This window comes from Tamandua tetradactyla, chromosome 23 (assembly GCF_023851605.1).
Source record: "Tamandua tetradactyla isolate mTamTet1 chromosome 23, mTamTet1.pri, whole genome shotgun sequence".
Lineage (NCBI taxonomy): Eukaryota > Metazoa > Chordata > Mammalia > Pilosa > Myrmecophagidae > Tamandua > Tamandua tetradactyla.
This window is the reverse complement of record NC_135349.1, coordinates 56960221-56987040: the sequence shown is the minus strand read 5'-3', so window position 1 is coordinate 56987040 and position 26820 is coordinate 56960221. Positions and strand designations below refer to the sequence as shown.

General features: G+C 56.1%; 2 protein-coding genes across 3 annotated transcripts in view; both read right to left on the bottom strand.

Annotated features, from left to right (window-relative positions):
* AXIN1 (axin 1) overlaps window positions 1-14961 on the bottom strand; it is a 72145-nt gene extending 57184 nt beyond the window's left edge. Inside the window, exons 1-2 of one of the 2 annotated variants that reach the window (XM_077142338.1) lie at window positions 14874-14961; window positions 10908-11862 (exon numbers count right to left, since the gene is read on the bottom strand). In XM_077142338.1, coding sequence (XP_076998453.1) covers window positions 10908-11782 — 875 coding nt within the window. In that variant the 5' untranslated portion in view covers window positions 11783-11862; window positions 14874-14961. Of the gene's footprint in view, window positions 1-10907; window positions 14309-14873 lie in introns of those variants that run through there. The other variant, XM_077142339.1, reaches the window with a different exon arrangement.
* Window positions 14962-22013: 7052 nt separating this feature from the next.
* MRPL28 (mitochondrial ribosomal protein L28) lies at window positions 22014-26745 on the bottom strand. The gene is made up of 6 exons (XM_077142329.1): window positions 26652-26745; window positions 26285-26578; window positions 25401-25553; window positions 24961-25095; window positions 24792-24878; window positions 22014-22389 (listed from the first exon to the last, which is right to left on the bottom strand). Exons 2-6 carry the CDS (start codon window positions 26570-26572, stop codon window positions 22282-22284), a joined length of 771 nt encoding a protein of 256 aa, XP_076998444.1. The 5' UTR covers window positions 26573-26578; window positions 26652-26745; the 3' UTR covers window positions 22014-22281.
* Window positions 26746-26820: the final 75 nt, after the last annotated feature.

Here is a 26820-nt window from a genome sequence, read left to right as displayed (position 1 = left end):
AGAAGCTAAGCCTACTTACCATGATGCCTAAGAGTCACCCCCAGAGAGCCTCTTTTGTGACTCAGATGCAGCCTCTCTCTCTAAGCCAACTCGGCAGGTGAACTCACTGCCCATGCCCCCCCCCCCCACGTGGGGCTTGACTCCCAATGGTATAAATCTCCTGGCAATGTGGGACAGGATGCCCAGGGGTGAGCCTGGCCCTGGCACCATGAGACTGAGAAAGCCTGGCCCTGGCACTGTGAGACTGAGAAAGCCTGGCCCTGGCACTGAGACTGAGAAAGCCTTCTTAATCAAAAGAGGAAAATGAAATTAAACAAAGTTTCAATAGCTAAGAGATTTCAAACGGAATTGAGAGGTCATTCTGGAGGCTATTCTTATGCAGCTTCAGCCATATACTGCAGATTGCCACAGTATGCCAAGCCCCAACCAACAGCATTCCTGAAAACCTGAAAGAACACTCAGGGCTCTAAGTCTAATAGAAAGTTTTACTCAATGTACTAAGAAATGATGATCATACATCTATGTGATGATACTAAGAATTACTGAGTGCATTTGTAGAATGGAATGATTTCTAAATGTTGTGTTAATTTCTTTTCTTTTTTTTGATTAATAAAAAAATTAAAAAAAAAAAAAAAAAAAAAGAAAGTTTTACTCAGTAAGTTTATTTTTCAGACACTTAAGACCTCCAGACTGCTCCTATGCCAGATAAGCCTTGAGGTACAAGTCTCCCCAAGAACATCCACCAGGTCTGTCCATTCTTCAACCCCATGATGTCGGCACCCCTTTCCAGAGCAAAGAAATTAAAATGCTCATGGCCCAGGTTTCCCTGAAGACTGAGAGAATGCGCAAATGAGGGAGGAGGGGTAACTGAAAAGTTAGGATTTAGCAAATGACTCCTGACTTACTACACAGATATTTCTTTCTAGTTTCTAATATACTAGAATAGCTAGAAGGAAATACCTGAAGCTGCTCAGCTGTGTTCCAGCAGCCCTATCTCCGATAATGACTATATAACTATACAGCTTTTATCGTGTGACCGTTTGATTATAAAAACCTTGTGACTCACACTCCTTTATCCAGCATATGGGTAGATGAGTAATAAAACAAAGACAGAAAAAAGAATAATGGGGAAGGAGATAAGGGATATGGGATGTTTTAGATTTTCTTTCTTTACTTTTACTTCCTTTCTTCTCCTAAAATTGATTATGTTGATGAACGCACAACTACGATACTGTGAACCACTGATTGTATACTTTGTATGAATTATATGGTGTGTGAATGTGCTGCAATAAAATTGTACTTTAAAAAATTAAGCTGTAAATAGCTCATATAAAGATAAAATCTCCCTCAGAGAAAACTTCACTTCAAATAAAGTAGATTTCTGCTTGCTGCAGCCAAATCTCCTGCAAGGGCAATCGGGAACAGCAGACAGCATTTAAAATATGTGTAGAGGTGCCTAGAAGCTGCCAGGTGTGGGCATGGCGGGTGGCAAGAGAGGACAGGGAGAAGCCGAGGGAGGTGTACGGCTTTCTCCTTGATGCCTCCAAGCCACGACTGAGGGGCTAAGCACATGGAGAGGGGGCCTCATGAGCAGCCGAGGATTCCCAGGGATGCCCCCGCCAAGGCCATGCCCTGGCAGGAGGGGTGAATCTGCGCGGACGAGGGTCCCATCAGATGACTGAGGCTGCATTAAAATGCTGCGCCCTTGCAGTAGAGGCCAGTCAGAAAGAAAAGTAAACCCTCCATAGGGAAATGTCATCAGAATGTCACACAGCCCCCAAACGTTTCATACACAATGTCTCGTGTTCAGTCAAACGTTACCCAGCATACAGGAGACGATATCAAATGATTCAAAACCAAGAGGGAAAAAACAACAGAAAGGGAACCACACAATATCTCAATTTTGAAGTTATTAGGAAACTGAAATATATCAATATAATCAAGAAATTAAATGACAAGCTGGAATGTTTGCACAGAAACTTAAAAGTTTTTTAAAGAATCAGTTCTAGAACTGAAAAAAAAACAGTAACTGAAATTTTAAGCACTCAATAGATGGGCCTATAGTAGCATAGGCACAGCTGAAAAGAAAATGAGTTAACTGGTAGGCAGGTTCAGAAAATATCCAGGATGCAGCACGGTGAGGGTAAAAAAGGAATGAAAATACTGAAAAGCCTTAAAAAAAAACATATATCAAGCATATAAATAAATAGAATTGCAAGAAAGGAGAAAGAATGGCGTAGAAGCAGTATTGGAAGAGCCAGTGGTTAACTTTCCAAAATTAATGAAAGACATCAAGCCAAAGATTAAAAAGTCATGACAAACCCCAAGCAGGATAAACACACAAGGTAGAGAAACTACGAAAAACTGACAGAAAACCTTGGAAGCAGCGTAAAAAAACAAATAAATACTTCCTTCAAATGTACATCAGTAAGACTGAGAGTTGACTTTCTACAGAATCAGTGGTAACCAGGAAACAAGGAAACTTTTTTTCAAAGTGCCGTGAAAAAAAAAAAGACAACTTAAAACTTCACAGTCAACACAAATATTCTTCACAAATTAAAGTGAAATAAAGGCTGTCTAAGGCAATCAAAAGCAGAGAATCTACCACCAATAAATCTACACCAAAGGCGACTCCCACATGCATTTGACTCCAAATGGGAGCTTAGAGAAGCAAGAAGGAATGAAAGGAAATGGAAAGCGTGAACATAAGAGCAAATCTAAATGATTACTGACTGTATGAGAAATGACATGGGGCGCAGAGGGGAGAGGGCGGGGCGGGCTCAGGGGACGCGTCCTCCAGCAGAACAGTGGCTGGGCAGGCACTGAAGGAACCAGCCACCCGGAGCGCCTCCTGGGAAGAACAGCCTCCCGGGAAGAGCAGGACATGGCTGGGAAGCTGCTCTCTGCGGCGGCTCACCCACCCCACAGTCTCACAGTTGGCAACAAGGAGGGGCTCACACCTGGGCCATGGCGCAGATGCTGGTGCCAAAGTGGGGCGTGATGACTTCGGATGGTGGGGGTCCTGGCTGTGGGGCAGCTGCTGATCCAATGCCCCCTGCATTGGTGGCAGAGAGGACTTAAAGATGGCGAGCTTCCTTAGAGCTGCAGAGGACAGCTGAAGGGCTGCATGTGCCGGGCAGATGACGAATCGAGAAGACCCAGTTTTGGGGGCCACAAGAGAAGCTCCTGGCTCCATCTTGATGCCTCCTTCCTCAGCTTCACCCCACCAGGCCACACTGCGGTCCGTGACCTTGTCTGTCTGGGGAAGGACTGATGTGGGGGGCTCCTCTCCAGCATTCCCCCTCCCAGAATGTGCCATCCAGGCAAAACCAGGTGGAGGCAAGGAAAGAAGTCCCAAACAATCAAACAAAAACTATCGAGGCAAAACAAAAACAAACAGAAGAGATCAAGATTCCTGGAGATGGAACTGAGGAAAGGAAGCTTTCTCCTGGGGGTGAAACAACTGCATACAGAAAGCAATTTCTTAAAAATTGTAGCACATATCCAGGGCAAGAGTCAGATGAAGACTCAAAAAACCTGATGAGGGCGGGCCACGGTGGCTCAGCAGGTAAGAGTGCTTGCCTGCCATGCCCAAGCACCTGGGTTCGATTCCCGGTGCCTGCCCATGTAAAAAAAAAAAAAAAAAGAATTATAAAAAAACTGATGAGCCAACCCAGCAATTCTAAAGGTCTGGACTAAGCTGAACATCAGACTAGTGCAGAGGCAGTCACCAATCAACCCAAGGCAGGGGAGACTGACCTTCGTGGTAAATTCACCAAGGTGATCAGATGCCTGGCAGCAGGAAAAAATGACAAACCATGCTAAGAAACAGGAAAGAAAAGGCCCAAAGGAACAAATCAATACTTCAGAAGACACACAGAATTTGGAATTAAGCAAAAATGTTCAAACAACTCCAAATCAATTCAAGGAGATAAAGTAAACTGTGACTAAAGAGATAAAGTATATTAAGAAGACACTGTGTAAGTATAAAGAAGAATTTGAAAGTACAAAATGAAACGTAATGGAAATTGTGGGGATGAAAGGCACAACAGAAGAGATTAAAGATACACTGGACACCTGCGACAGCAGCTGTGAACAGGCAGAAGAATCCGTGAACTAGAAGACAGGACCACTGAAATCTTACAGCCTGAACAGTGTGCTGGTTTGAAAGGAAGTATGCCCCCTAAGAAAAGCCATGTTTTAATATAAATTCCATTTCATAAAGGTAGAATAATCCCTATTCAATACTGTATGTTTGAAATTGCAATCAGATCAACTCCCTGGATGATGTGATTTAGTCAAGAGTGGTTGTTAAACTGGATTAGGGGCCGACATGTCTCCACCCATTTGGGTGGGTCTTGATTGGTTTACTGGAGTCCTATAAAAGAGGAAATATTTTGGAGAATGAAAGATTCAGAGAGAGCAGAGAATGCTGCAGCACCACGAAGCAGAGAGTCCATTGGAGATGAAGAAGGAAAACACCTCCTGGGGAGCTTCATGAAACCAGAAGCCAGGAGAGTAAGCTAGCAGATGACGCCGTGTTTGCCATGTGCCCTTCCAGCTGAGAGAGAAGCCCTGACTGTGTTCGCCACGTGCCATCTCACCTGAGAGAGAAACCCTGAGCGGCGCTGGCCTTCTTGAACCAAGGTATCTTTTTCTGGGTGCCTTGGATTAGATATTTCTATAGACTTGTTTTAATTGGGACATTTTCTCGGCCTTAGGACTGTAAATTAGCAACTCATTAAATCCCCCCTTTTAAAAGCCGTTTCGTTTCTGGTACACTGCGTTCCGGCAGCTAGTATACCAAAACAAACAGAAAGAGAAAAGAACGGGAAACACTGAGCAGCATCTCACGGATTTGAGTGCACAGACACATGGATTGTGGTTATTCCAAATGGAGACAAGGAAAAGGGGGAAGAAAGAACACGGAGGAAGTTATGGTGCCCAACTTCCCAAGTCTAACGAAAGACGTAAATACACGTCCAAGAGGCACAGTGCACGCCAAACAGAAGAAACGCTAAGAGACCTGCTGGAGGCAAAAGGGCAGTGGTAGTGACATGATACTGAAAGAGAAAAACTGCAGGCCAAGAATTCCTTATCTGGCAAAACTGTCCTTCAAAAATGAGGGAGAGTTTAAAATACTCACAGGTAGACAGAAACAGAGAGTTCATCACCAAAAGACCTGCCCTATAAGAATCACTAAAGAGAGTTTTTCAGGTTGAAAGCAAAAGACAAAAGAGGCTTGCAGGAGAGTGCCAAAATGAAGATTATTGGTAAGGATAACAAAAAGTGTAAAAAGGGGAGACAAAAATAAGATATGACACATAAAAACCAAAGGATAAAATTGTTGAAGTACTGCCTTTACAGTAGTAACACTGAACGTTCATGGAGTCAACTCTCCGATCAAAAGACACAGAGTGGAAGAATGGATTTAAAAAAATATGATCCATGTACATGCAGCCAACGAGATTCATCTTAGACCCAAGGACACAGATGGGCTGAAAGGGAAAGGATGGAAAAAGGTATTCTGCACAAACAGGAAGCAAAGAAGAGCTGAAGGAGCTAAACTAACATCAGAAAAAACAGATTTAAATGCAAAACTGTAATAAAAGCCAGAGAAGGACATTATATATTAATAATGTATATTATACACTAATCCACCAAGAAGAAATGACAATAAAAACACATTCACGCACCTAGCCTTGGTGCCCCAAAATATGTGGGGCACACACTGGCAACACTGACGGGAGAAACGGACATCTCTACAAGCAGAGTTAGGGACTTCAATACACCCCTTTCCGCGATGGACAGAACACCTAGACAAAGGGTAATAAGGAGACCGAGAACTTGGAGAACACGGAAAGTGAACTAGACCTGACACTTACAGAACACACATCCCAAAACAGCAGGACAGACATTCTTCTCAAGTGCCCATGGATCATTCTCTAGGATAGACCACATGTCGGGTCACAAAACAAGTCTCAGTAAGTCTTAAAAGACTGAAATTACACAAAGCGCTTTCTCTGCCCGTAATAGAATGAAGGTGGAAATCAATAACAGGCAGAGAACTAGAAAATTCAGAAACATATGGAGATCAAACAACACACTCTTAAACAACCAGTGGGTCAATGAAGAAATAATAAGAGTAAATATCTCGAGATGAATGAAAGCAAGAACACAACATACCAAAACCTATGGGATGTAGCGAAGGCAGTGCTGAGAGGGAAATTTATAGCCCTGAAGCTCTTACATTTCCTGGCTTCAAAGCAAATTACAAAGCCACAATGGTCAAAACTATGTGGGACTGGCACAGAGACAGACACAAAGAGACGTAACCAAGCCAAGAGCACAGAGACACACTCGCACGTATGAGCAGCTGACCTCCGACAGGGCCGACAAGTCCAGTTGTCAACAAAAGGTGCCGGGAGAGCGGGATCTCCACGGGCAAGAGAATGAAAGGGACCCCTATCTCACACCTTATTCAAAAATTAACTCTAGAAATGGATCAAAGACCTAAATATAAGGAACAGGACCATACAACTTCCAGAAAAAAATGTAGGCAGTGTCTTCAAGATCTTGTGACAGGTGGTGGATCCTCGGACTTTATATCCAAAGCACAAAGCAATGAAAGAAAAAACAGATAAATGGGATCTCCTCAAAATCGAATACATTTGAGCTTCAAAGGACTTTGTCAAGAAGGTATAAAGTAGCCTTCTCAATAGGAGACTTATATTTGGAAACTACACATCGGATAAGGGTTTAATATCCAAAATATTTAAAGAAATTCTACAACTCAAGAATAAAAACACAAACAACACAATTAAAAAACGGAGGGCGGTGCAATGGTGGTGCAGTGGCAGAGTTCTCACCTGCCGTGCCGGAGACCGGGGTTTGATTCCTGGTGCCTGCCCATGCAAAAAAAAAAACGGGCAAAAGACACAAATAGACATTTTTCCAAAGGGAAATAAAGATGACTAAAAGGCACAGGAAAAGATGCTCTGCTTCAGGAGCTATGAGGGAAATGCAAAACAAGCCCACAATGAGATGTCATCTCAAACCTACTCGAGTGGCCGCTGCTAAACCACAGGAAACAGTGCCGGAGAGGGTGTGGGGAAACACGGCACTGGCGCTGCGGGGAAGGCAGGCTGTAGCCACCGCTGCGGAGGGCAGGCTGGCACTCCTCAGGAAGCTGATAGAGAACCGCCATCCCATCCAGCAGTCCGCTTCCCAATTCCCGGTATGCAGGAGAAGAACAGAAAGCAGGCATCTGCACACCAACATTCACAGTGGCAGCACTCATGATTGCCGAAAGAAGAAACACCCCAGGTGTCCAACAAGTAATGAAGGGGTAAACAAACTGCGGCACACGCCAGATGATGAACTACGCTGCAGCGGTAAGAAGGAGTGAAGTCCCGATGCATGCGACAACATGGAAGAACCTTGAGGACATTACGTTGAGTACAATAAGCCAGACGCAAAAGGACTCATACCGTATGAGCTCACTGAACTCACTGTAACAGCAGTCAGAATCTAGAACACGGGTTACCAGGGGAGAGACGAGGGCAGAGGATGGCATGCTGGTGCTGCGTTTGTGCAGAACGTCTCATCAGCTGCGTGGAATGGCGAGTGGGCATGAGGCACGGTGCAGAGAGCGGAACAACAGTGCTGAGTTAGCGTGGGTGCAGGGGGGGGAGTCCTGGGCCGTGGGCGTCAGGAGAAGGGAAGGGAGAGGATGAAGCACGGGGCTAACACACATGCACGGGGCTAACACACGTGCACGGTGCACTGCGGCCAACGATGCAAATATAAAAATGTTCTTTCATGAATTATAACAAATGTCACTATTTCAAAGTGTTAATAATAAGGTGGGACGTGGGAAAGAATACACTTAACGCAACCTGTGGACTATAGTTAACAGTAATATTTTAGTATTTTTTATCAACTGTAACAAAGATAGCATACTAATACAAAGTGTCAGCAACAGAGGGCAGATGAGAATGAGATATTTTTATCGCCTTCTTTGTAAACCTACAACTTCTCTAATTAAAAAAAAACACAATTAAAAAAAACATTATGCTAAGTGAAAGAAACCAGACACAGAGTACTAAACATGGTATGACTGCATTTGCATAAAATGAAAATATAAATAAATCTACAGAAACAGAACTAGGTCAGAGAGTATGTGGGTGGGGAAGGGCTGCAAGGAGGCTGCTCCGGGGTATGGTGAGAGCGTTCTAAGGCCCATGTGGTGATGGACGCATCAGCACAACTGCCTTAAAAAAAAAACAGTTAACTTTCATCAAAAAAAGACCTAAAAATCCTACAAATGAAGCAGAATTTGCTCCCTGTCGAAAATGCAGGCTCAGCCCGGGGTAGCTGAGGAGCATGCAATGGTGCTGGTACAGCCATGGCCCTCCTGCACGGCGGGTGGCCCCCTGAGGCAAGGCCAGTGGCACAGTCCACAAAGACGCACAGCGTCCTCAGCTAAGCTCCAGGGAAGGCCCCGCAGAGCTCCTTCTCCATGGTGAGAAGCACATCCCGCCTTCCAGAAAGGTCCTCCTGCCTGCAATCCATGCGGCTTCTGCCACCTGCGGTGTGTGGCAAGCCCCGTCCCCGGCGCAGCCTCAGGACCAGCAGCGACGGAGCCCCCAGCCTGTCGACCAGGAGCCCCGAGACCTGCTCCCAGGTCCTGCTGGGGTGGCGAGGTGCTCAGGGCGGGAGGCTGCAGGGGCCACAGCAGGCCCAGGAGTGGCCGGTGGCCTCAGCCACAGGTCAGGAGTCGCAGCCCAGCTCTCCCCAGTCCCTGGGCACCAAGGATGGATATGCAAATAAAGGCCGAATTCAAGTCTTCCGATGGCTGCTGGCTCCCTCCCAGCAACAGAAATGACTGAGCGACCACCAAACCACCTGGCGAGCTCAGGGCATCGGTGGGCAGCAGGGTTCAGGAGGGCACCACTGGACAGTAAGAGCCGGAGGGGGGTGGAGGCACCAGTGGGGTGCTGGGTGGCAAGGGCCAGGGGGCAGTGAGGGCCGGGGGGGGTCTGCTCCCAGAGGTGACCGCAGAGCTGGCCACCACGCTGAGCAGGGAGGCCCAGGTGCTCCTCAGACCGCCCCACAGGTGCTGGTGTGCTGCCCTCCCTTCCCTCCTCGTCCTACAGAAGCCTGGCCCCCTCTGGGCGGGGCAGCCAGCTGGGGGTTCCTGCCCAGTGTGAGCGCAGCAGCACGGCCTGCAGTTCACCCCAGGGATGCACAGGCCCCCCTGCAACATCATGGAAAGCGGCTGTGCACTCTTAAGGTCACACACCCGGGTGCCCCGGGCATGCCAGGCCCCAGGCAAGGGCTGTCTCTGCATGTGCTTCCTCACGTCCAGTCAGGCTGGGTTTCCGGAACTCACCGCAGAGGCCCATGTTGTGCCCCAGGCCCTGGAGGCCTAGGCGACGACCCCCAGAGCCCATCAAGCAACCAGGGGGTGCTGCACCCAGGGCTCCTGGACCACCCCCAGCTGGTCAAGATCAGAATGGCTGCAGGGTGCAGACAGCGCTCCTGCTAGGCCAGGCCAAGGCAGCTGATCAGTTTGGTAGCAAAGGTGCTTACTACACATGGGGCGGGCTGAGCAGAAAAAACACAAACGCCCATTTCGTGATAGAACTGGGAAGGGTGCAGGCTGTGACACTCAGTGTGGCAGGGAGGCAGGCACAGGAATTTTTTAAATAGACATCAGACTTCAGCTCAACTTCTTCCCCTTCAGCTCAGGCTTCAAGTTTAATTCTGACTTCAAAATGTTCTAATCTCACACACAGTTTTAGGTTTTAGAAATCTTGCCCTTTACTTAACAGTCTGATTTTATAGCACATTCTGTGCTAAGAAGTTTGCTAAATAAATAGCTTTTGGCTAATCACAATGAACAAAAAGAAACAAAAAAATTTACTTTAAACAGTTCATCTTGAAATTTATCATTTAAAGAATATTTGAACCACGGAAATGTTTAACCCTGTGTTTATGATCAAGTAGGCAATTTCTCTATCACTGTGGCTTGGGAAAGGTGAAGGTTTTTACTAACTCCACAGGAGCATCCCGGGACTTGGGAATGTGCCTTCAGGCTCCCCATTAAATCAGCAGGGGTCGCACAGGTTTCACAGAACAGATTCTCTAGTCGCCTTCCATGGAAAAGCGAGCAGGCTAGGGAAGTCCGTGTCCACCTCTGCAGGAGACTGGAACCCTCCAGCAAAGGGTTTACCAAGAGAAAGAAACAAGGAACAGGCTTCAAACCTGTCCCAACTCCTTGGTAGTGTGCCTGTGCCCCCAGACAGGCCCTGTGCCATCGCTCAGAAGGCCCTGGACGCCAGGACCTGCCGTGCACAGCAGCGCTGACACCTTCTGCTGGCAGGAAAGAAAAGTCCCATCCTCTGACTGCAACCCTAGCCACAGGAAGCTTTCAAAGTACTCTGACAGTCCACCACCCAGAGATCCCCCGCCCTCTAGAAGAGTAAGAGGTCACAAGAGAGCCAGTCACGGGCCTTGGCCCCCAGATGCCAGCGGCGCTCACCCAGTGTCACAGCCCAGCAGCCCTGGGCCAGGGCCATGCCTACGGGAGCTCCAGCCTCTCTGCCAGAAGACACACGTGCGAGCGCTGGATGATAAGTTTAAACGTCATTATGGCATCTAAGAGTCCCAACGTTTCTAGCTTACAAAGCCAGACAGACGTTTTAAACAGCTCTTCAAGTGTTCTCAACGGTCCAAATTTTATACGTTTCCTGACAAATGCGAAGGTACCACAAATAAGAAATAAAACCGTCATCAACTAAACAGGCGTAGCCCCGCGAGACTGGGTTAGCACTAAGTACTAGTCGTCGGGGCCTTCCCCGCAGCTATGCTCCAGACCCGAGGCTGGGCCGGTGGGGACTCACCTTAGCTCTCGGGCCTCAATGCACCGGCCGCTGGAGACCCGCTGGGCGGCCGGCTCCGAGAGCAGTTGAGGGCTGAGCCTGCCAGGGGCTGTGGGGTCACGGCCGGCGCCCACCTCCACATCTTGGCTGCACTTCCACTCCTCGTCTTCATTCAGCGTGGGTAGGTGCCCAGCCACACCCCTCCCCGGGCCCGGCCCGGGGCTCTGGTCGCTGCAGCCCTTCGGGCTCTCTGAGCCCGTCTGTGTGTACTCCAAATAAATATCGGACTTGAGAAAGGAGGGATAGGTGCTGGCTTCCAGCGTGGCCTGGATCTCCGTCTGGGCCTGGTCGAACGTGGCAGGGTCCACCTGCTGCCGCGCGATGCAGTCCCTTATGAAGCTCTTGGTGGCCGGCTTAGTGTGCCTGGACACGATCCCCCCACTGTCGAGGATGTACTTCCTGTAAATGGCTTTGGCCAGCTTCAGCCTCTTCTCCTCGTTGGCGTCGCTGGGCTCCAAGCGCCTGAAGCCGCTGCAAGCGAACCAGAAGTCCAGCACGTCGGCACAGCGCTCCTGCTTCAGGAAAGTCCGGAACAGGTTGATCCCGTCCTGATCGTCCAGCAGGGAGTGCAGCGACTCGGCCCACTTCAGGTACGGGGGGGTGGGCGAGGCACTCCCTTCAGGTTCGTACCCCAGGTCCAGGTCGGGGCGCCGTGGTGTAGCTGTGGGGGCCTCCCCTTTGCTGCCGGCCCCTTTCCCCGAACAGAAGCTGTAGCTGCCGGGTCTCGGGTCTGTGGACACCAGCTCGCCTTCCTCACCAGGCACGGGGGGTCTAGGAGCATCTTCGGTGAAACTTGCTCCGAGGTCCAAGGGGAAACCCTGCTCTTGCACATTCATTCTGGGGTCTCTGCGTCAGGGAACAATAGGCGCTGCCCTACTACATCAGTACTTACAGCTCCAAAGTGAATCAATCTGTCCTGTTGAAACCATTAAGAGGACAAGGGTTAGGAGGTGGGCCCCAGACACACGGCCTCCGAGGGCTTCCCCAGACAAGCCTTCACGACACCCCCCCACGCGGGCTCTGGCCGCAATCCCCTCGCGACCCAGCGGGCCATGAGGGTGCCCCTTCGGAACGCCATCTCTGGAAACTCTCCGGCTCACAGCCCGCCTGCAGGGAGACGCACACACCCGGCCCCGCAGCCCGCAGGCACCCCTCAGCCGCAGAGCAGGAGGGCAAGGCAGCTCCTCTCCCCTGCAGGACCCCACACACTGCAGCACCCAGCCTGTGCTCCAAGGGGCTGCCACACCCAGACCCTCTGGGCGCCACACTCTCCTTCCAAAAAACTGCAAGTTTTCCAGCACACCCCCCGCCCCCACCAACAACCTGCAACCAGGGCAAGCTGTGTGGGCCCTAGCTCAGCGCATGTCCATAACAGCTAGCCAGGAGGCCACCCCAGCCCCGGCCTCACGGGTGCTTCGTTCAGAAGACAGGCTGAGGGCACTGTGGGCTACCCTCTTCCGGTAAGGAGAACACCCTTCCCACAGCGGGTGGAAGGAGGGTACTTCAAGGGGCAAGGATGGTAAGCCAGAGCCCCCTCAGGGGCCGTGGCAGCTGCTACGAGCCCACCCTGGGCCACTCCGCGAGGCGTGCTGCGAGGAGCGCAGGGCCCGCTGAGCAACAAGACCACACTGCCAAGGCTGCAGAGGGCCCACAGGGCACTTCTGCAGCTAAAGAGTTCTTAGGAAAACGCCCCGGGGAGCAGCCAGAACAGCCTGCTACCTAAGGTCGAGGCCCGGGAGCCAGGCACCTGCGGCTCACAGGCCACTTTGGCTGCAAAGCCGCTTTCTTTCAGCCCCATTCATGCCAAGGGAGCACCTCTGTGCCCGCAGCTCTGCCCCAGCTTGTCATGCTGTATGTCCTCTCGTCCAGGGTGCCATCTCGGGAAAGAGGGTCTCATTCCTGACCACCTGTGCTCACCCGTGGAGAGAGCCTACAGCTCACAGCCTCACAGGAGGAGCGAGACACTGGATCACCAGGGTGACTCCCCTACAGCCTCTGTCACATGTGTCCACGCAGCCACCTGCAGCAGCTCTGATTTACATGTTTCCTGCAGGACACACAGCACTTACAAGGTCCTGCAACTAACCAGCACCGACAAATACATACGGACATAAAGGAAAAAGAAAGTTGTCACATTCTCCCCACGCCAGCGCCTCACAGGTGCTGAGCGGCTGTTACAGACACGGCAGCAAACCTGAACTCTGACCCCTTATTAGCAAACTGCAGCTTTCAAGACTAACCTTTCAATTCATGTGTGAACCCAGTCCAACCTGGCCATCCTGGGTTAGTTTTCTAGCACAAAAGAACCACTTCTTATGGGCCCACCTGTTCCCAGCCTTGGCACCCGGTGAGCCAAGGCGCTGAGGACTCGGCTCTGCCCTGGGCCCTGCTCTGCACACACACAACAGTTCCCTCAGTCCAGGTCAGAGCTGCCAGCAAGCACCACGCCGGCCCCCAGCCAGGACCACCACCGATAGAGCGTTTCCATGAAAGGGACCTAAGAGGCTGCTTCTTTTTGCCACTACCTGGGCATACCCCAGCCCCCACGTGGCCCACCCCAAGAGCAACCACACAAGCATATCTGTGGACGGATGTGGTTACATCTTTTACTTAAACATAACTTCCGAATTTTTTAATTACATGGAAAGTGAAAGAAACGGTATGCCATAACTTCCGAATTTTTGAATTACGTGGAAAGTGAAAGAAACGGTATGCAATTCTGACAATTTTCCTACTGTCCATTAATTCAACTCTTGAAGAGTCAGGGCTATTGTCTGAAATGCAACCCACTCCCCACTAGCTGGATTCTCAAGAACCAACTTAAATCAAGAAAGTCACTTAGCTTTTCTAAAATTCTACATCCAAGAAAGTCACCTTGTATTTCAAATGTATTCCCACCCCTGTCCCTGGAGAGACTTTTCTAAAATCAAACTCGAGCTTCTGCTGGCTATTTCTGTGATCCAGTTCAGAGCAAAGACCCAAGTACACCTGAGAACCAAAGTGTGAACAAAAAGGGGCCCATGTGCACAATACAGACCTTTACAACTGCCTCAGAGTGGGGCTGAGAAAAGCACCTGAAGGGTAACATCTCTGTTATCCTCAACGACAAGCTAAAAGTTTTACTACCTTACCTGCTGCTTCCTTTCATCAGGGGTGTTAAGCTGCAAAGTGTGGGTTGCAGGTAAAAATCTTAAGACTCATTACCCAGGAGGAACACCTGGTTTTTTGGTGGCAAGGTATCATCCTGAGGGGTAAGGGAAGCCAACCACAGCATCCTGCACAGAGAGGGGGTGCCCTCCATGAGTGCACACAGCTCTTCCTGTTTTTTTGGGGGGGGTGCAAGGCGGCGGCAGGATCCCTGCAGACCATCCAGCCCGGGCAGCTACTGTGCACCCACTCACCCGCTGAAAGCTGCCCCCCGCCAGGGTCCGCGGCACCCACCCACACCCGGCCCCACGCACGGAGCAGAACCCTGCGTCTTCCTCACTTCCTTTCGCACCCCTAGGCCCAGAACCCGCCCAGACTCTTCCCCGTCCGCACACCCCAAGTCATGGGGCCTTGCCCCTATTCCCCGCCAGTGTCCGACTCCCAAAGCGCGACACCCTCACGCCGCCCCCCGCGACCTCCGCGCTCCCTCGGCCCCCCCCTGCTGCCCCGCCCCCCGCTCACAGCAGTCTGGCGGCCCCCCGGGAACCCGCGCGCCCTGGCCGCGCACACTCCCGGCCCCACCGCGCACCCCGGGCCCCGGACACCCTCGCCTCCCCGCGCACCCAGGAGCCGCGCACTCCGGCCCCCACGCCCCCGTCCCGCCCCCGCCCCCGCACGCCCTTAGCCCCTCTTCCGGGTGCCGCCCCCGGCCAGGCCTCGCGCGGCCTACAATGGGCGCCCGCCGCCCTGCGCGCCCTCTGGCCCGGCCGCGCTACTCACCCGCACGGCGGCGGCGGCGACTGGGCACCCGGCCCGGCTCCCGAAGCGGCGCGGCCCATGCGCTCAGCGGCAGCGGGACGGGCGGGACGGCGCGGGGGCGCGGCCGGGGGCGGCCCCCATCGCCACGGCCTCGGCGCGGGCCCGGGGGAGGCGCTGGGCGCCGCCGAGGCCGACCGCCCCGCTCACCGGGCCTCTGCGCGGTGGCTGCGGCTCGGGTCCGATGGCACGGGGTCGGCGGCGGCAGCGGCAGCGGCGGCGGCAGCGGTCGGTTCCGGAGCCGGAGCCCGGAGCGCCGAAGCCAGGCCCGAGCGCCCCCGCCGGCGCCGCCCGGAAGTGCGGGGGCGGGGCCCGGGGTTCAGGGGCGGGTCGGAGAGCGTGAGGGCGGGCCGGAAGCGTAGGGGCGGGGCCAGAGCGTAGGACTGGGGTCAGAGCGCATGGGGGGCCGGGGTTGAGGGCGTGGCCGGGAGCGTGGGGGCGGGACCGAGAGCGTGGGGCGGGGCCGCAGCCAGGAGCCAAATGGCTGCAGGCGCGGAGGCGTGGACCCGCGGGGCGGGGCGGGGCTGCGCTGCGCAGGCGGGGTCCCGGGACTGCCCGGGGAGAAGCGCTGGTTTCGCCTCGGTGTCCGGGGTGGGTGGCGCAGAGGAGACGACGCTGGGGAGAGCCCTGAAGGGCCGCCGACGGCCCCACCGCCCACCTTCGCCCAGCCGGCCAGGACCCGAGCAGCCCCCAGGCATCCGGGAAATGCTCAGGACCCTTGGCCGGAGCTGCAGCTTGCAGAGGGCTGAGGTCCGGGGTGGCGGAGGGGCTGTCCTCCTGCCTCTAGGTCTCCCCAGCACCATCCAGGGTGCAGCCTCGGGCTCCCTGAGGGCGAGGACCTCGGGGGTTCCGGCCTGGCACCCACCCCTCTCTCCCAGCACCGTCTTGGTCTGCGGTCGGCGCCTAGAAGCATGGCCGGCCATCGCTGTGCTGGCCACCTGCCCACCACAGGCCCCGGAGGTCTGGCAGCCACCCAGGAGTAGCTTTGGCCCACGGGACGCGGTCAGCTCCAGGGCCGCCCCACAACAAGGATGTGGCAGCAGAAATTGCAACCTCCATGCCCCCAAAGTCACATCTCCTCCCCTCCAGTGATTCGGTGAGGGCCTTTGCCCTGTACTGGATGTACCAAAAGCCCCCCGGGGCCAGCTCTACCCCCAGTTCAAGTGAGGAGGCTGCGGCCCACGGTCAGGGCCTTGCTCACCTCCTGTGGCCTGGGGCACCCTGCATTTCTGCACCCCCAGCCGCCAGGCCCTCCTGTCCTCTACCCCCTGTGGCTGGTCACTTGCCATCCACCATGATTCCACCCCGCTGCCACACTGACACCCCCGACCACCCTTTCCCGCCACTGCTATGGCCTCTCTGGACCCTTCCCGCACTGACTGGGGCAGAGCAGAAGTCCCAGCCCAGCGCGCGCTGGGCCAGCAGCCAACCTCGGCCGGCAGCACCCCAACCCCAGTGACGCCGCGAGAGGGAGGACAGGCCCTGGGAGAGTGTCCCCAGGCCTCCACATGGCAGGGGCATGTGGACACCAGCCACAGACAGGGCAGGCAGCGCCTTGTGTCCCACGGTCCCAGGGGAGACTGAGATGGTGTCCTCCATGGCACCGTGGGTTCCACGGGTGAAGGAAACTTGGAAGGGCTGAGCCGATGGTGCCCTCAAGGGTGCCTACCCCCACGCGTCCGGCGCTTGCCTTGGCTCTGCAGAGCCGCTGCTGCGGCCAGACCAGGCTCGCAGGGTTGCATCCACGTCTGTCTTCCCGCTGGCCCACGGCGGCGGGTGTTCCCAAGGCCTGGGGCCAGGACGCGGCCCTCGGGCTTCCTGCTCCTCGGGCCTGCCAGCCTGCAGGGACAGGAAAGGGGTCAGAGAGCCCGGGAGCAGCGCAGGGCCCTGTGGGCGGATAGCAGGGGGGCAGGGGGCCCCCCACTAGGGGTCTGGCCAGAGGGGCCCTGGCAGGGGCAGCAGGGGCTGGTCAGCCTCAGCACGTGGGCTGCTCTCCACAGGGGCGAGTCCCCTCTCAATTTGGGGGTCTTTAGGATCAAACAGCCCAGTGCAGGGAGCAGGACCCAGGCACCCGAGGCCCAGCGTGGACAGCTGGTGAGTGTGAAGACATCAGCGCAGGATCTCCAAGAATGAAATGAAAACCGGGAGGGCAGGAACCAGAGCTCTACGTCAGCTGGGGCTTAGGGGAGTGGGGGAGCCCTCTGCCCCTGGATGGGTGCCCTGCTCCTCTCTCCGTGCCTGGCTGCCACACCAGAGGCTCAGCCCAGGTTCCGTCTATCTGTCCCCCATCCGCGGTCCCAGGGCTTCTCCCTTTAGGTCTCATGTTTACCCCCCAGAGGCCCAGGTGCTAGGGAGACGGGCCTGAGCCCCCGCCATGCCTGCCTGGCTCTTCTCCTGTCGGAAGGAATCGTCGAGGCCTGGGGTGGGTACCAGCTACCCCCCAACAGCCTCGATGCGTGCGGGTGAAGGTGGGGACTGCAGGAGGTGCTGCCCAGAACCGGGGTCCCCTCAGCAAAGTGGGGCGCCCCCACGAGCCTCAGACACTGCACAGGGTCGCAGGGGGACGTGGGGCCCCCGACTCGACTTCCCCAAGAAAGCCGGCGTCCCCAGGGCACTGCCACCACTCACCGGGCCCGCCACGCTCGGAGCTGCCCCCCCTCCCCCCTCCCCGCCTTTGTTGCTGCCAGAATCCGTCGTGGCAAACAAAAGTGCGGGGATTAGCTACAGGCATTAAATGACCTGCTCCTCCGAGGTCACCTTGCGACCCGACCGTCGCCCGACGGAGGCTTTGAGCCCCGCCGCCCCGGCCGCGCGCACACGCGTGCACACGCACACGCGCACACGTGCACCCTCTTTGATCTCCGAGGGGCTCCGTTCACCAGCCCTGGACAGCGTGCTGCCCCTGCCCCTGCCGCAGCCCGCTGTCCTTGGACGCCCGGGTAATGGGATTTGGCGTTTCTGATCCATCTCCCCCGTTAGGATGGGCGGTCCTTCTCCCCTTCTTTCTCTGTCCTCTTCCTTTTTGAAAAATGCTTCGTGGGAAACTGCTCTTTCAGCCACGCCGCCTTTGCACGGGACAGCGGGCCAGGGCGCGGTGCTGGGAGAGGGGCCAGCCAGTCGGGGGTCTTTGATGCCGCCCTCGTGACATCTGATGTGAAAGGCCCGGGAGGGTGATTTTCGGACCGGGGCGCGGTGGGGCTTGTCCGCCTCGCGCCGCCTTCTTTGTTTCCCTGCCCGGGAACCTTGCTAGGACATGGGGACAGGGCCCAGGGTGGGTGTGCGCAGGTGGGTGGACATGGCAGGCGGGCCAGCCAGGGGCAGGACCACGCCGTGGCCACAGTGGGCAGCGCGTCCACCTGTCTGTGCATCCGTCTGTCCACCCGCCCGCCCGGCTTACCTCACCTGCCTGGCTCCGCGCGCCGGCCCGCGGCCCGCCCTCCCGCTGTCCGCCATGACGGGCCTGGCCGTGTCCGAGCACTGGCAGCCAGTCCGGGCAGCAGGTCCCGCTCGGCCACTGTGGGGCTGGGAGGGACGCGTGACTCGAGGCTGCAGCTCGGGCTCCCGCCGCCGATTGGCTGAGGCGGGACCAGATGACGGCCTCGGAACCCTATGGTAGCCATGGCAACCAGCCCCCCAGCCCCTCCCGACTGCCGAGGGAGCAGGTGGGTGGCCGGTGGGCCCACACTGGGGTCCCCTCCGAGGGTCGAGTAGGGCGTGGCTGGACGGTGCAGCTCCTGCCCATTGCAGGGCACGAGTGTGAGTGAGGGGTCCCCGTCCAGCCCTCCTGGGCACCTGCTCCAGGCACTGCCCGGCCCCCAGGATGGCCCTGCTAGAGCAGGGCTTCAGGTCCGGCTTGCCCCAGCGGCTGAGGTCAGGCCCCATCTGGAAAGAAGCAAATGTGGGGAGAAGTGTAGGGAGGAACCCCGGTGGGCACAGCCACCGCCACAGCCATACCGGGGCCCTGCGCCTGGGCCTCCCCTACCCCACCAGACCCTGGGGCTGCGGCCACATTGCCGCACGGGGCCTGCAACTGCAGCTGCCCTCCGCCGCCTGGGGGCTGTCTGCCTGGGCCGCCTACCCCTGTCCGGAGAGCAGGGCTTCTCAACTAGGCATGGTGCGTCCCCACTGCACCCCCTGTGATGCCGGGAAGGGCCGGAGGCCACGCCTGTCGAGTGGACCAAGGGAAGACGAGCCTTTGGACGGGGGGCAGGGGTGGGCCTCCGGCCCCGAGGGGGGTGAGTAGCTGCTAGGGAGGCCGGGCCCCTGGCCGGGCCTCCAGCCTTGAGCCGCCCGAGGTGTGCTGGAAGCCACCGGCGAGCAGGCCTGGGCCAGCTGGGGACGGCGGACTGCAGGGGTTGGGGCTGCCTTCCTGGCATGAGGGTGTGTCACAGAGCCCACGTGGTGAGGGCAGGACAGGAGGGTGCGGGGTCTGGGCCGGTCAAGGGTCATGGAGTGGGGTCACTTGGTCCCCGGAAGTCCCTGGGAGCTGCTGCAAGGCGGGGCCTGTCAGACCAGCCTGGCGCCAGAGGGAGGGAGCCAAGGCTCTGTGCCTGGAGGTGCTGGGAGGCCAGAGGGATGGGCAAGCATAGGTGCACAGGGCGGGGCCCCGGGGCCCGGAAGGCCTGCCTCTGCCTTGCCATGCCACACCCTTCCGCAGCCCTGCAGACTGCACACCTGGGTAGGCAGGTGAGCTGCTGGGGGTGGAGGCAGAACACAGCCTACCAGGTGGCAGTCAGATCCCGCCAGCCCTCTCCTGGCCTGAGGTGTCCTGGACCTGGATGGGGTGATAGGGCCAGTCCTCCCACCCACCCTGGGGCTGTGGGAACAAGGCAGTGGGCACAGCAGGGCCCAGGGGCTGCAACCTCCATCCTCTCACTTTGAGGGCACTGTCGTCATGGAAGCACATGGGCTCGCCAATCCCCGGGCCCACAAGGAAGGAGCGGGGTTACTTGGTCTCTGGAAGTCCCTGGGAGCTGCTGCAAGGCGGGGCCTATCAGCCAACGGGCATGGGCAGGGCAATGGTCACCCCTGCCTTGACCTTGGTCAGTCCCAGCCCTTCTCCGTCACCTCCTGCACTCCTTCTCTGGAAGCCTGAGAGCCTGCAGGGGGTGGGGGGCAGAAAAGAAAAACCAGGAGCAAAGGCAGCCTCCACACTCCGATCAGGCTTGGGCAGGGTGGGGGGATACATGGAGGGCGGGGGGCCAGTGGCAAGGCAGCCATTTCCCTAGCCGACTCTCAGTGTGCCCAAGTATGTGTGTGCATGAGCATCTGCGTGTGTTTGAGTGTGTGCACAAATGCCTGGGCACTGTATGACAGTATATGCATGTCTGAATGTCTTATCATGAGCTTGTCTGAGCATGTCCAAATGCACCTGACCGTGTGAACATGTCTGAACTAGCACATGTCCAAACATATATGAACATGTCTGGGCATGACCTGAACAGGCCCAAGCATGTCTGTGTGTCCGAGCATGACTGTGCCTGAGCCCATCTGAGCATGATCATGTCTAATGTGTGCACATATGAGCATGTCCGAACATGAGCATGTCCAAGCATGACCATGTCTGAGCATTAGCACGTCTAATATGTGCATCTGTGAGCATGTCTGAGTGCGTATCCAAGTATGTCTGAGCATGATCTTGTCTGTGCATTAACATGTCCAAGCATGATCATGTCTAATTGTGTATATGAGCGTATTTGAACGTGTGCATGTCCATGCATGTCTGAGCATGGTCGTGTCTGAATGTTTGCATATACAAGTGTCTGAGTGTCAATGTGTCCAAGCATGAGCCTGTCCGAGCGTGAGCATGTCTAATATCGGTGTCTATGAGCTTGTCTGAGTATGTGTCCACACATGTCTAAGCATGATGTCTGAGTGTGAGCATATCCAAGCATGTCTAAGCATGATGTCTGAGCATGAGCATGTCCAAGCATGATCCTGTCTGTATGTACACAAGCATGCCTGATCGTAGGCATGCTCAAGTATGTGTGCAAGCGCTTCTGACGTGTGCATCCACGCATGGGAGTGGGCCTGTCAGCTAATGTGCATTCCCTGGCACCCACCAGACAGAGGCCATATTTGCCCCCACCTCCCAGAGGGAAGAACAGGACGGCACAGCCTGTCCCGGTGGTCTGGGGGTTGTCTGCTTCTGAGGGTCTGCTCATCTCTTGGCATCAAGGACGCCCCCTGCCAGCAAAGGGCTTAACGACCAGGGACTGAGTGCCGCCGCGGGCTGTCTTCAGAGCCCCGCATCCCACCCACTGAGTTCCTGCGGCTGACCCGGAGGGTCCCAGGAGAGCAGAAACAATCCCGGGCCAAAGCTGAGGGGCCTGAGGCACAGGGTCCAATGACCTCAGGTCAGGACATGGGTCCAGCCAGGATAGCCCTGTGACACTGCCACACCCGCAGGACCTGGGAACTGCAACCCAGCCCACGGAGCCAATGGGGACACTGAGGCCCAGGTCTGCACAGCTCGTGGCTGCTCCCAGTGCCAGCCCCTAGGGCCGCGGGGGCAGAGGTTCCCACACACCCCCCCACCGTCCCAGCCGGAGCAACTGTGCCCAGGGCAGGCGGTGGAGCCACCTAAAGCTGTGCTTTCTGGCTGGAGCCAGGGGCGTGCAGCAGCATGAGTGGGCCAGCCCTGCGCAGGGCTGGCCTTTGAGGGAAACTCTTCCTGGAGCTGGGCATTATGGAGGCTGTCCTGAGGGGCCCCAGGGAGCCTGGCCCAGGGACAGGAAAGTCAAGCACAGACAAGGCATCAGGATATCCCCACCAAGATGGCCCCAGCCCCTGGCCCCCCCTCCCCATAACCAGGCTGCAGCTTCCCCAGCTTCTACAGAACATTCTGGAACAGGCCAGGACAGGCGATAGGAAAGGGGTTACCCCATGCTGTTCCATCACAGGGCGCCTTCCACGATGCCAGGCCCCTCCGAGAGGAAAGCAGTGTACACCACAAGCAGCCCTGGTCCCGGGGCACAGCCTGCGCCTGGCTCCACCAGACCCAAGAACACGCTTGGCATGTCCAGCCCGGCCCCACCACCCACCCAACGCTGGGCCAAGGAACCGTGGGGTCAGAGTCCCCAGAGCAAAGGTGTCACACAAACGGCCTTGGCTCAGACTTTACTTGGCTGCTCCACAGGGAAGTGACCCCCAGCCTCCCACGCTGGGCCGGGCCTTGTGGGGACCACAGGCCCTTGGAGCCCCTACAGCCCCCCTGTGGAGGCACGCAGCAGTGCACGTGAGCACCAAGCCTCGCCCCCTTCCCTGGGCCGTGTGGGGACCCCCACCCTCACGCCACCCCTGGGTTCTCAGTCCACGATGCCGGGCCAACAGGGAGCTGAGCCCCGGCTCTTCGGGCCCCAAGGTGCTGTAGTCACTCCTCGCTGGGCCGCTTCTGAACCACTGCGGGCTCCGCCAGCGCCTGCTGCCGCAGCTGCTCCGTCAGCTCCTCCACATAGACCCTGAACAGAGGGCTGGGGCTCTGGAGGGCAGAGAGATGGTCAGGTGAGGCTCAGCTGCAGGGCCCTGCCCAGGGCGGGTCCATAGGTCCCCAAAAAACACAGCTAATGAAAGACAGAGACAGAGAGAAAGAGAGCACCTAAAGCGACAACACAACTCGACACACGCTCCTGGGCGGGGTCCGGAATGCAGGGACACCAGCCTTGGGAAGACACTCCCGAAATGGAAGCAGGACTGTGACGCAGACTATAAGCCGCCCGAGACAGCGCAGGCAAGACCAGGAGCAGCATCCGCACGGCAGAAGACATGTGGCAACGTGTGCTCAAGGAGCATGGCGCATGCAGCCTCTGCTCACACACACAGACAACAAGCAGGGATGGACACGTGCTACAGAGACCAACGGATAAAACAACACTGCAGATGTGGCAAAATATTAGAGATGGCGGCTCTGGGGATTCGGGGGTGTACGCTGCCTTTCTCTGTGTAGGGTTTTGTGTGGGTCTAAATCTGTGTGGACCCCAGAAAAGCCATGTCCTTTAATTCCCATTCAGTATTGTTGGCTGGGAGCTTCTCGATTGTTCCCACGGAGACGTGACCCACCCAATTGTGGGTGTTAACCTTGAATTAGAGGGAGCTGTGGCTCCGCCCATTCTAAGTGGGCCTTGATTAGTTTACTGAGTTCCTTTAAAAGAGGCGTTTGAGGAGAGTCCCTTTGGAATGGTGAGAACCACGAGGAGAGCCCACGTCACCAGAGGCCTTCAGAGATGAAGGAGGAAAACGCCCCCCAGGAGCTTCCTGAAACAAGCCTGGAGAGGAAGCTGGCAGATGCCACCATGTTCGCCATGTGCCCTTCCAGTTGAGAGAGAAACCTGAACTTCACCAGCCTTTCTTGAGTGAAGGTAACCTCTTGTTAGTGCCTCAATTTGGATAGTTTTATAGACTCGCTTATAATAGGACATTTTCACAGACTTAGAACTGTAAGCTAGCAGCTTAATAGATTCCTTTTTTAAAAGCTGCTCTGCAGTATGACTGTGTGATTGTGAAAACCTTGCGTCTGATGTTCCTTTTATCTACAACATTGACAGATGAGTAAAAAACGGGTTAAAAATAAACAAGGGGGAACAAATGTAAAAACAAATTGAGTAGATTGAAATACTAGTGACAATTAAAGGGAGTGGTAAGGGATATAGAAAAATAGGAGAACAAAGAATAAAATACATTGGGTAGATGGAAATACTAGTGGTCAATGAGAAGGAAGAGTAAGGGATATGGTATGTATGATTTTCTTTTTATTTCTTTTTTTGGTGTGATATAAATGTTCTAAAAAATGATCATGGTGATGAATACACAACTATGTGATGATACTGTGAGCCACTGACTGTACACCATGCAAGGAATCTTCGTATGTTAAGAATGTTCACGTTTGTATGTTGTTTTGGTTTAATAATACAAAAAAAAAAAGTGAAATAAAATATGTAGATTAAAAGAAAAGCCATCTGTCTCTGGCGTTCTGCGCTCCAGCAGCCAGCAGACTAGGACAGGCTTGTGCTATTTTTTGACTGTCCCATGCTCAGACGCTGGGCCCAGCCTTGCCCAGCTGGGAGGGTGCAGACTCCCAGGTGGTGTGCATTCCCCGTGCAGCCCAGAGTGGCTCAGAGCTCCAGGGAGGACATGGCTGAGATGCTGGGGCCAGTGTGGAGGAAACTGGGGTGTGCTGCAGCCCAGACAGCCAAGCCACATACGATGAGTCAGGGTTCCCTCCCCTAGGGATGCAGAATTCCAAAACTTGCCCCTTCTGCCCTGCCTCAAGGCCCCCAGGGGGCAGTGACCAGACTCTGGATCTTCTAGGCCTAAGTGCCATTCCCCTCAAGGACCTGCCTGAGAGCTGACCGCAGGCCTGGTCTGCGAACCCACCTGTGACAGGACTGACAAAGACCCTATGGCCAAGGCAAGGAAGCATGATTAGAGTGGAGCTGAGCCCAGGACGTCTGCAGCCCATGCCCAAGGGGCTCTGGTGAGTTGCCAGCAGGACGTTCCCAAACTGCAGACAAGCCGGCCTAGCGGCCACCCATAGGTAAACCTCTGATCTCCAGAGCTGTGAAGCTATGTGCTCCTCGTGCTTAAGCTGACAGCAGCCTGGAAATTAGTCAGGACCCTCCTGGGACAGGCCCAGCCAAGACCCAACTCCCTCCAGGAAGACAGTGGAGGACGCTGGACGCCAAGCCAGCCCTCAGAGGCACAAAGCCAGTCTGCCCACCAAGGGCCTTTCTGTCCATTAACCCCAGGAAGCCAGCCAGGGAGGCTGGGAGGGGGTACTGGGGGGGAGGGAGCCAGAGACACCACACCAAGCCCCTTCCCACAGCAGCCCCTCCTCTGCAGAGCTGGGTGGCCGCCGGGCAGTGGGAGACACCTTTCTGCGCTCACCTTCTCCTCCAGGAGCCTTTGCTTCTCCACGGCCTCAGTCAGGGTCAGCCCGACCCACTCAGCCTCAGCTTCTGGGATGACAAACTCCTGGGCAGGCAGAAAGAGAACACAGTGAGGTCCGGGGGAGACCAGGTGGGACGAAGGGGCACGAGGCGTGGCAACACCTCACCTTGTACTTGTCATAGATGGTTGCCCTGCGCTCAGGGTCGTGCGGGTGCAGCTGGGGGTCCTGTCGAGCCAGCCGCAGCAGCATCCCCCGCTTCAGATCCATCCCAAACTTGGAGCAGAGGTCCTCCTGTGGGGTCTGGAGAGAGGCCATGTGTGAGCCAGATGCTGCTCACCCTGCCAGACCCCCTGCCCTCCCACGTCAGCAGGCACTGCAAAGCAGGTTGGGCAAGGTGGGCAGCCCCAGTGCCCAGGCCGGGGGTGGGATCAGAACAGAAGCAAGTTGGGACCCACAGTCACAGACCATCCTTTGGGGATTCCCAGAAAGGGGCTGGGTACAGTAACAGTTTACATTTAACCCGCTGACCTACAGCCCAGGTGCCAGCATGCCCAGTATGGCTGAGAGGCGAGGCCTTCCCACCCTGCCACGAGGACTCAACTTGCCTTGAGGATGTAGAAGTCAAACCCGAAGGCTTCGTCGATGAGGTCCAGCGTCCTCATGGTCACAGTCACAGTGAATGTCCTGTCCAGGATCTCGCTGTACAGCTCACGCTGGAGCAGCTGTGGCTTCCAGACCTTCTTCACCCTCTTGGAGAACTGACAGTGCACCAGAAACCCCATGAGTGTGCCGGCTTCTCCCCATGGGGCTGAGCAGGGGTCACTGCCTGCACTTCACCTTTCCTGGGAGAAAGACCCCATTGCAGAACCATTGCTACGAAGAGACTCGAAGACATGGAGCTGGATGACTGGCACCTACCTGGCATCAACTTTAGCCCCACCATGTGCCTGGCTGCGCCCCCAGAGGGCTGCTGCACCCCAGCCCTTGCTCCAGATTACTGCCAGTATGCTTCGGACACACACAACCATGGCTGCACGGTACATGGGCTGCCATGTTCTGAACGAGGGACCGAGGCCAAAGCCAAAGAAGATGCAGGCCCTGGAAGCTGGGACCAAGGCAGATGGTGTGGAGGCCTCCCCAGATGCCCGAGTCCCCCAGGGGGTCTGGCTCCAGCCCCTCTCTGAGGTCTTCACTAGGGGAGCACGGTGTGGCGGGCAGATGTGGAGCCTGGGCCGGCCCTCCACCTCCTTATCACCTCCCCGACCTCCTCCAACCCTTACACTTGCCCTCCTTGTCACAGGTACCCAGGCAGTTTTGTGCTATCGTTTGCCAGTTTCGACTCTTGACTGGTAGTAGCATGCTTCTTCCACGGAGGAGTGTCTCCACCAAACGGTAAACCCCACAGGGCCGGCTGGGGTCCCCTTGGTGCTCCTAGCACATCTGGGGCAGTCCCCTCAAGCCCACGCGCCCACCCTCTCAGCTCACCCACCTTGTCGTTGTTCACGTATCTGTGACCCAGGATCCAGCCCTCTCCGCCCCACAGCCCCAGCTGGGACTCGGGGGGATAGTAAATCGGAATAGGTACGTCCTCCAGACGCTCCCGCTGCCCGTTCTTGGGGTTGATCTTGAACTTGGCCCCGTGGGGCCTGTAGTGGACGGGGGTGGGCGTCCTGGTTTCCTCCAAAGAGCGCAGATAGTGCTGGGGCAGGCGGGCGTAGATGCCCTCCCGCAGCCGGAGCTGCTTCCAGAGGCCCACGGGGTACCTGTGCAGGGGCATCGCGACCTGCGGGGGCAGGGGCCGCGGTCACGGCGACCCCGCCCCAGAGACCCCGTGAGCCCGCCCCGAGGGACCGTACCTGAGCTCGCAACCCCGAACCCCGGGCGCGCTCGTTCACCGCCCGCGCTGCGTTTCCTGAGCCCCGCCGGAACCGGAAGCCCGGCCGCAGCGCCCCCGCCGCTGACTGGCCGCAGAGCCTGCCCATCTGCCGGTCGTCCCGCCCCGAGGCCCGCCCTAGGGACCGTGGA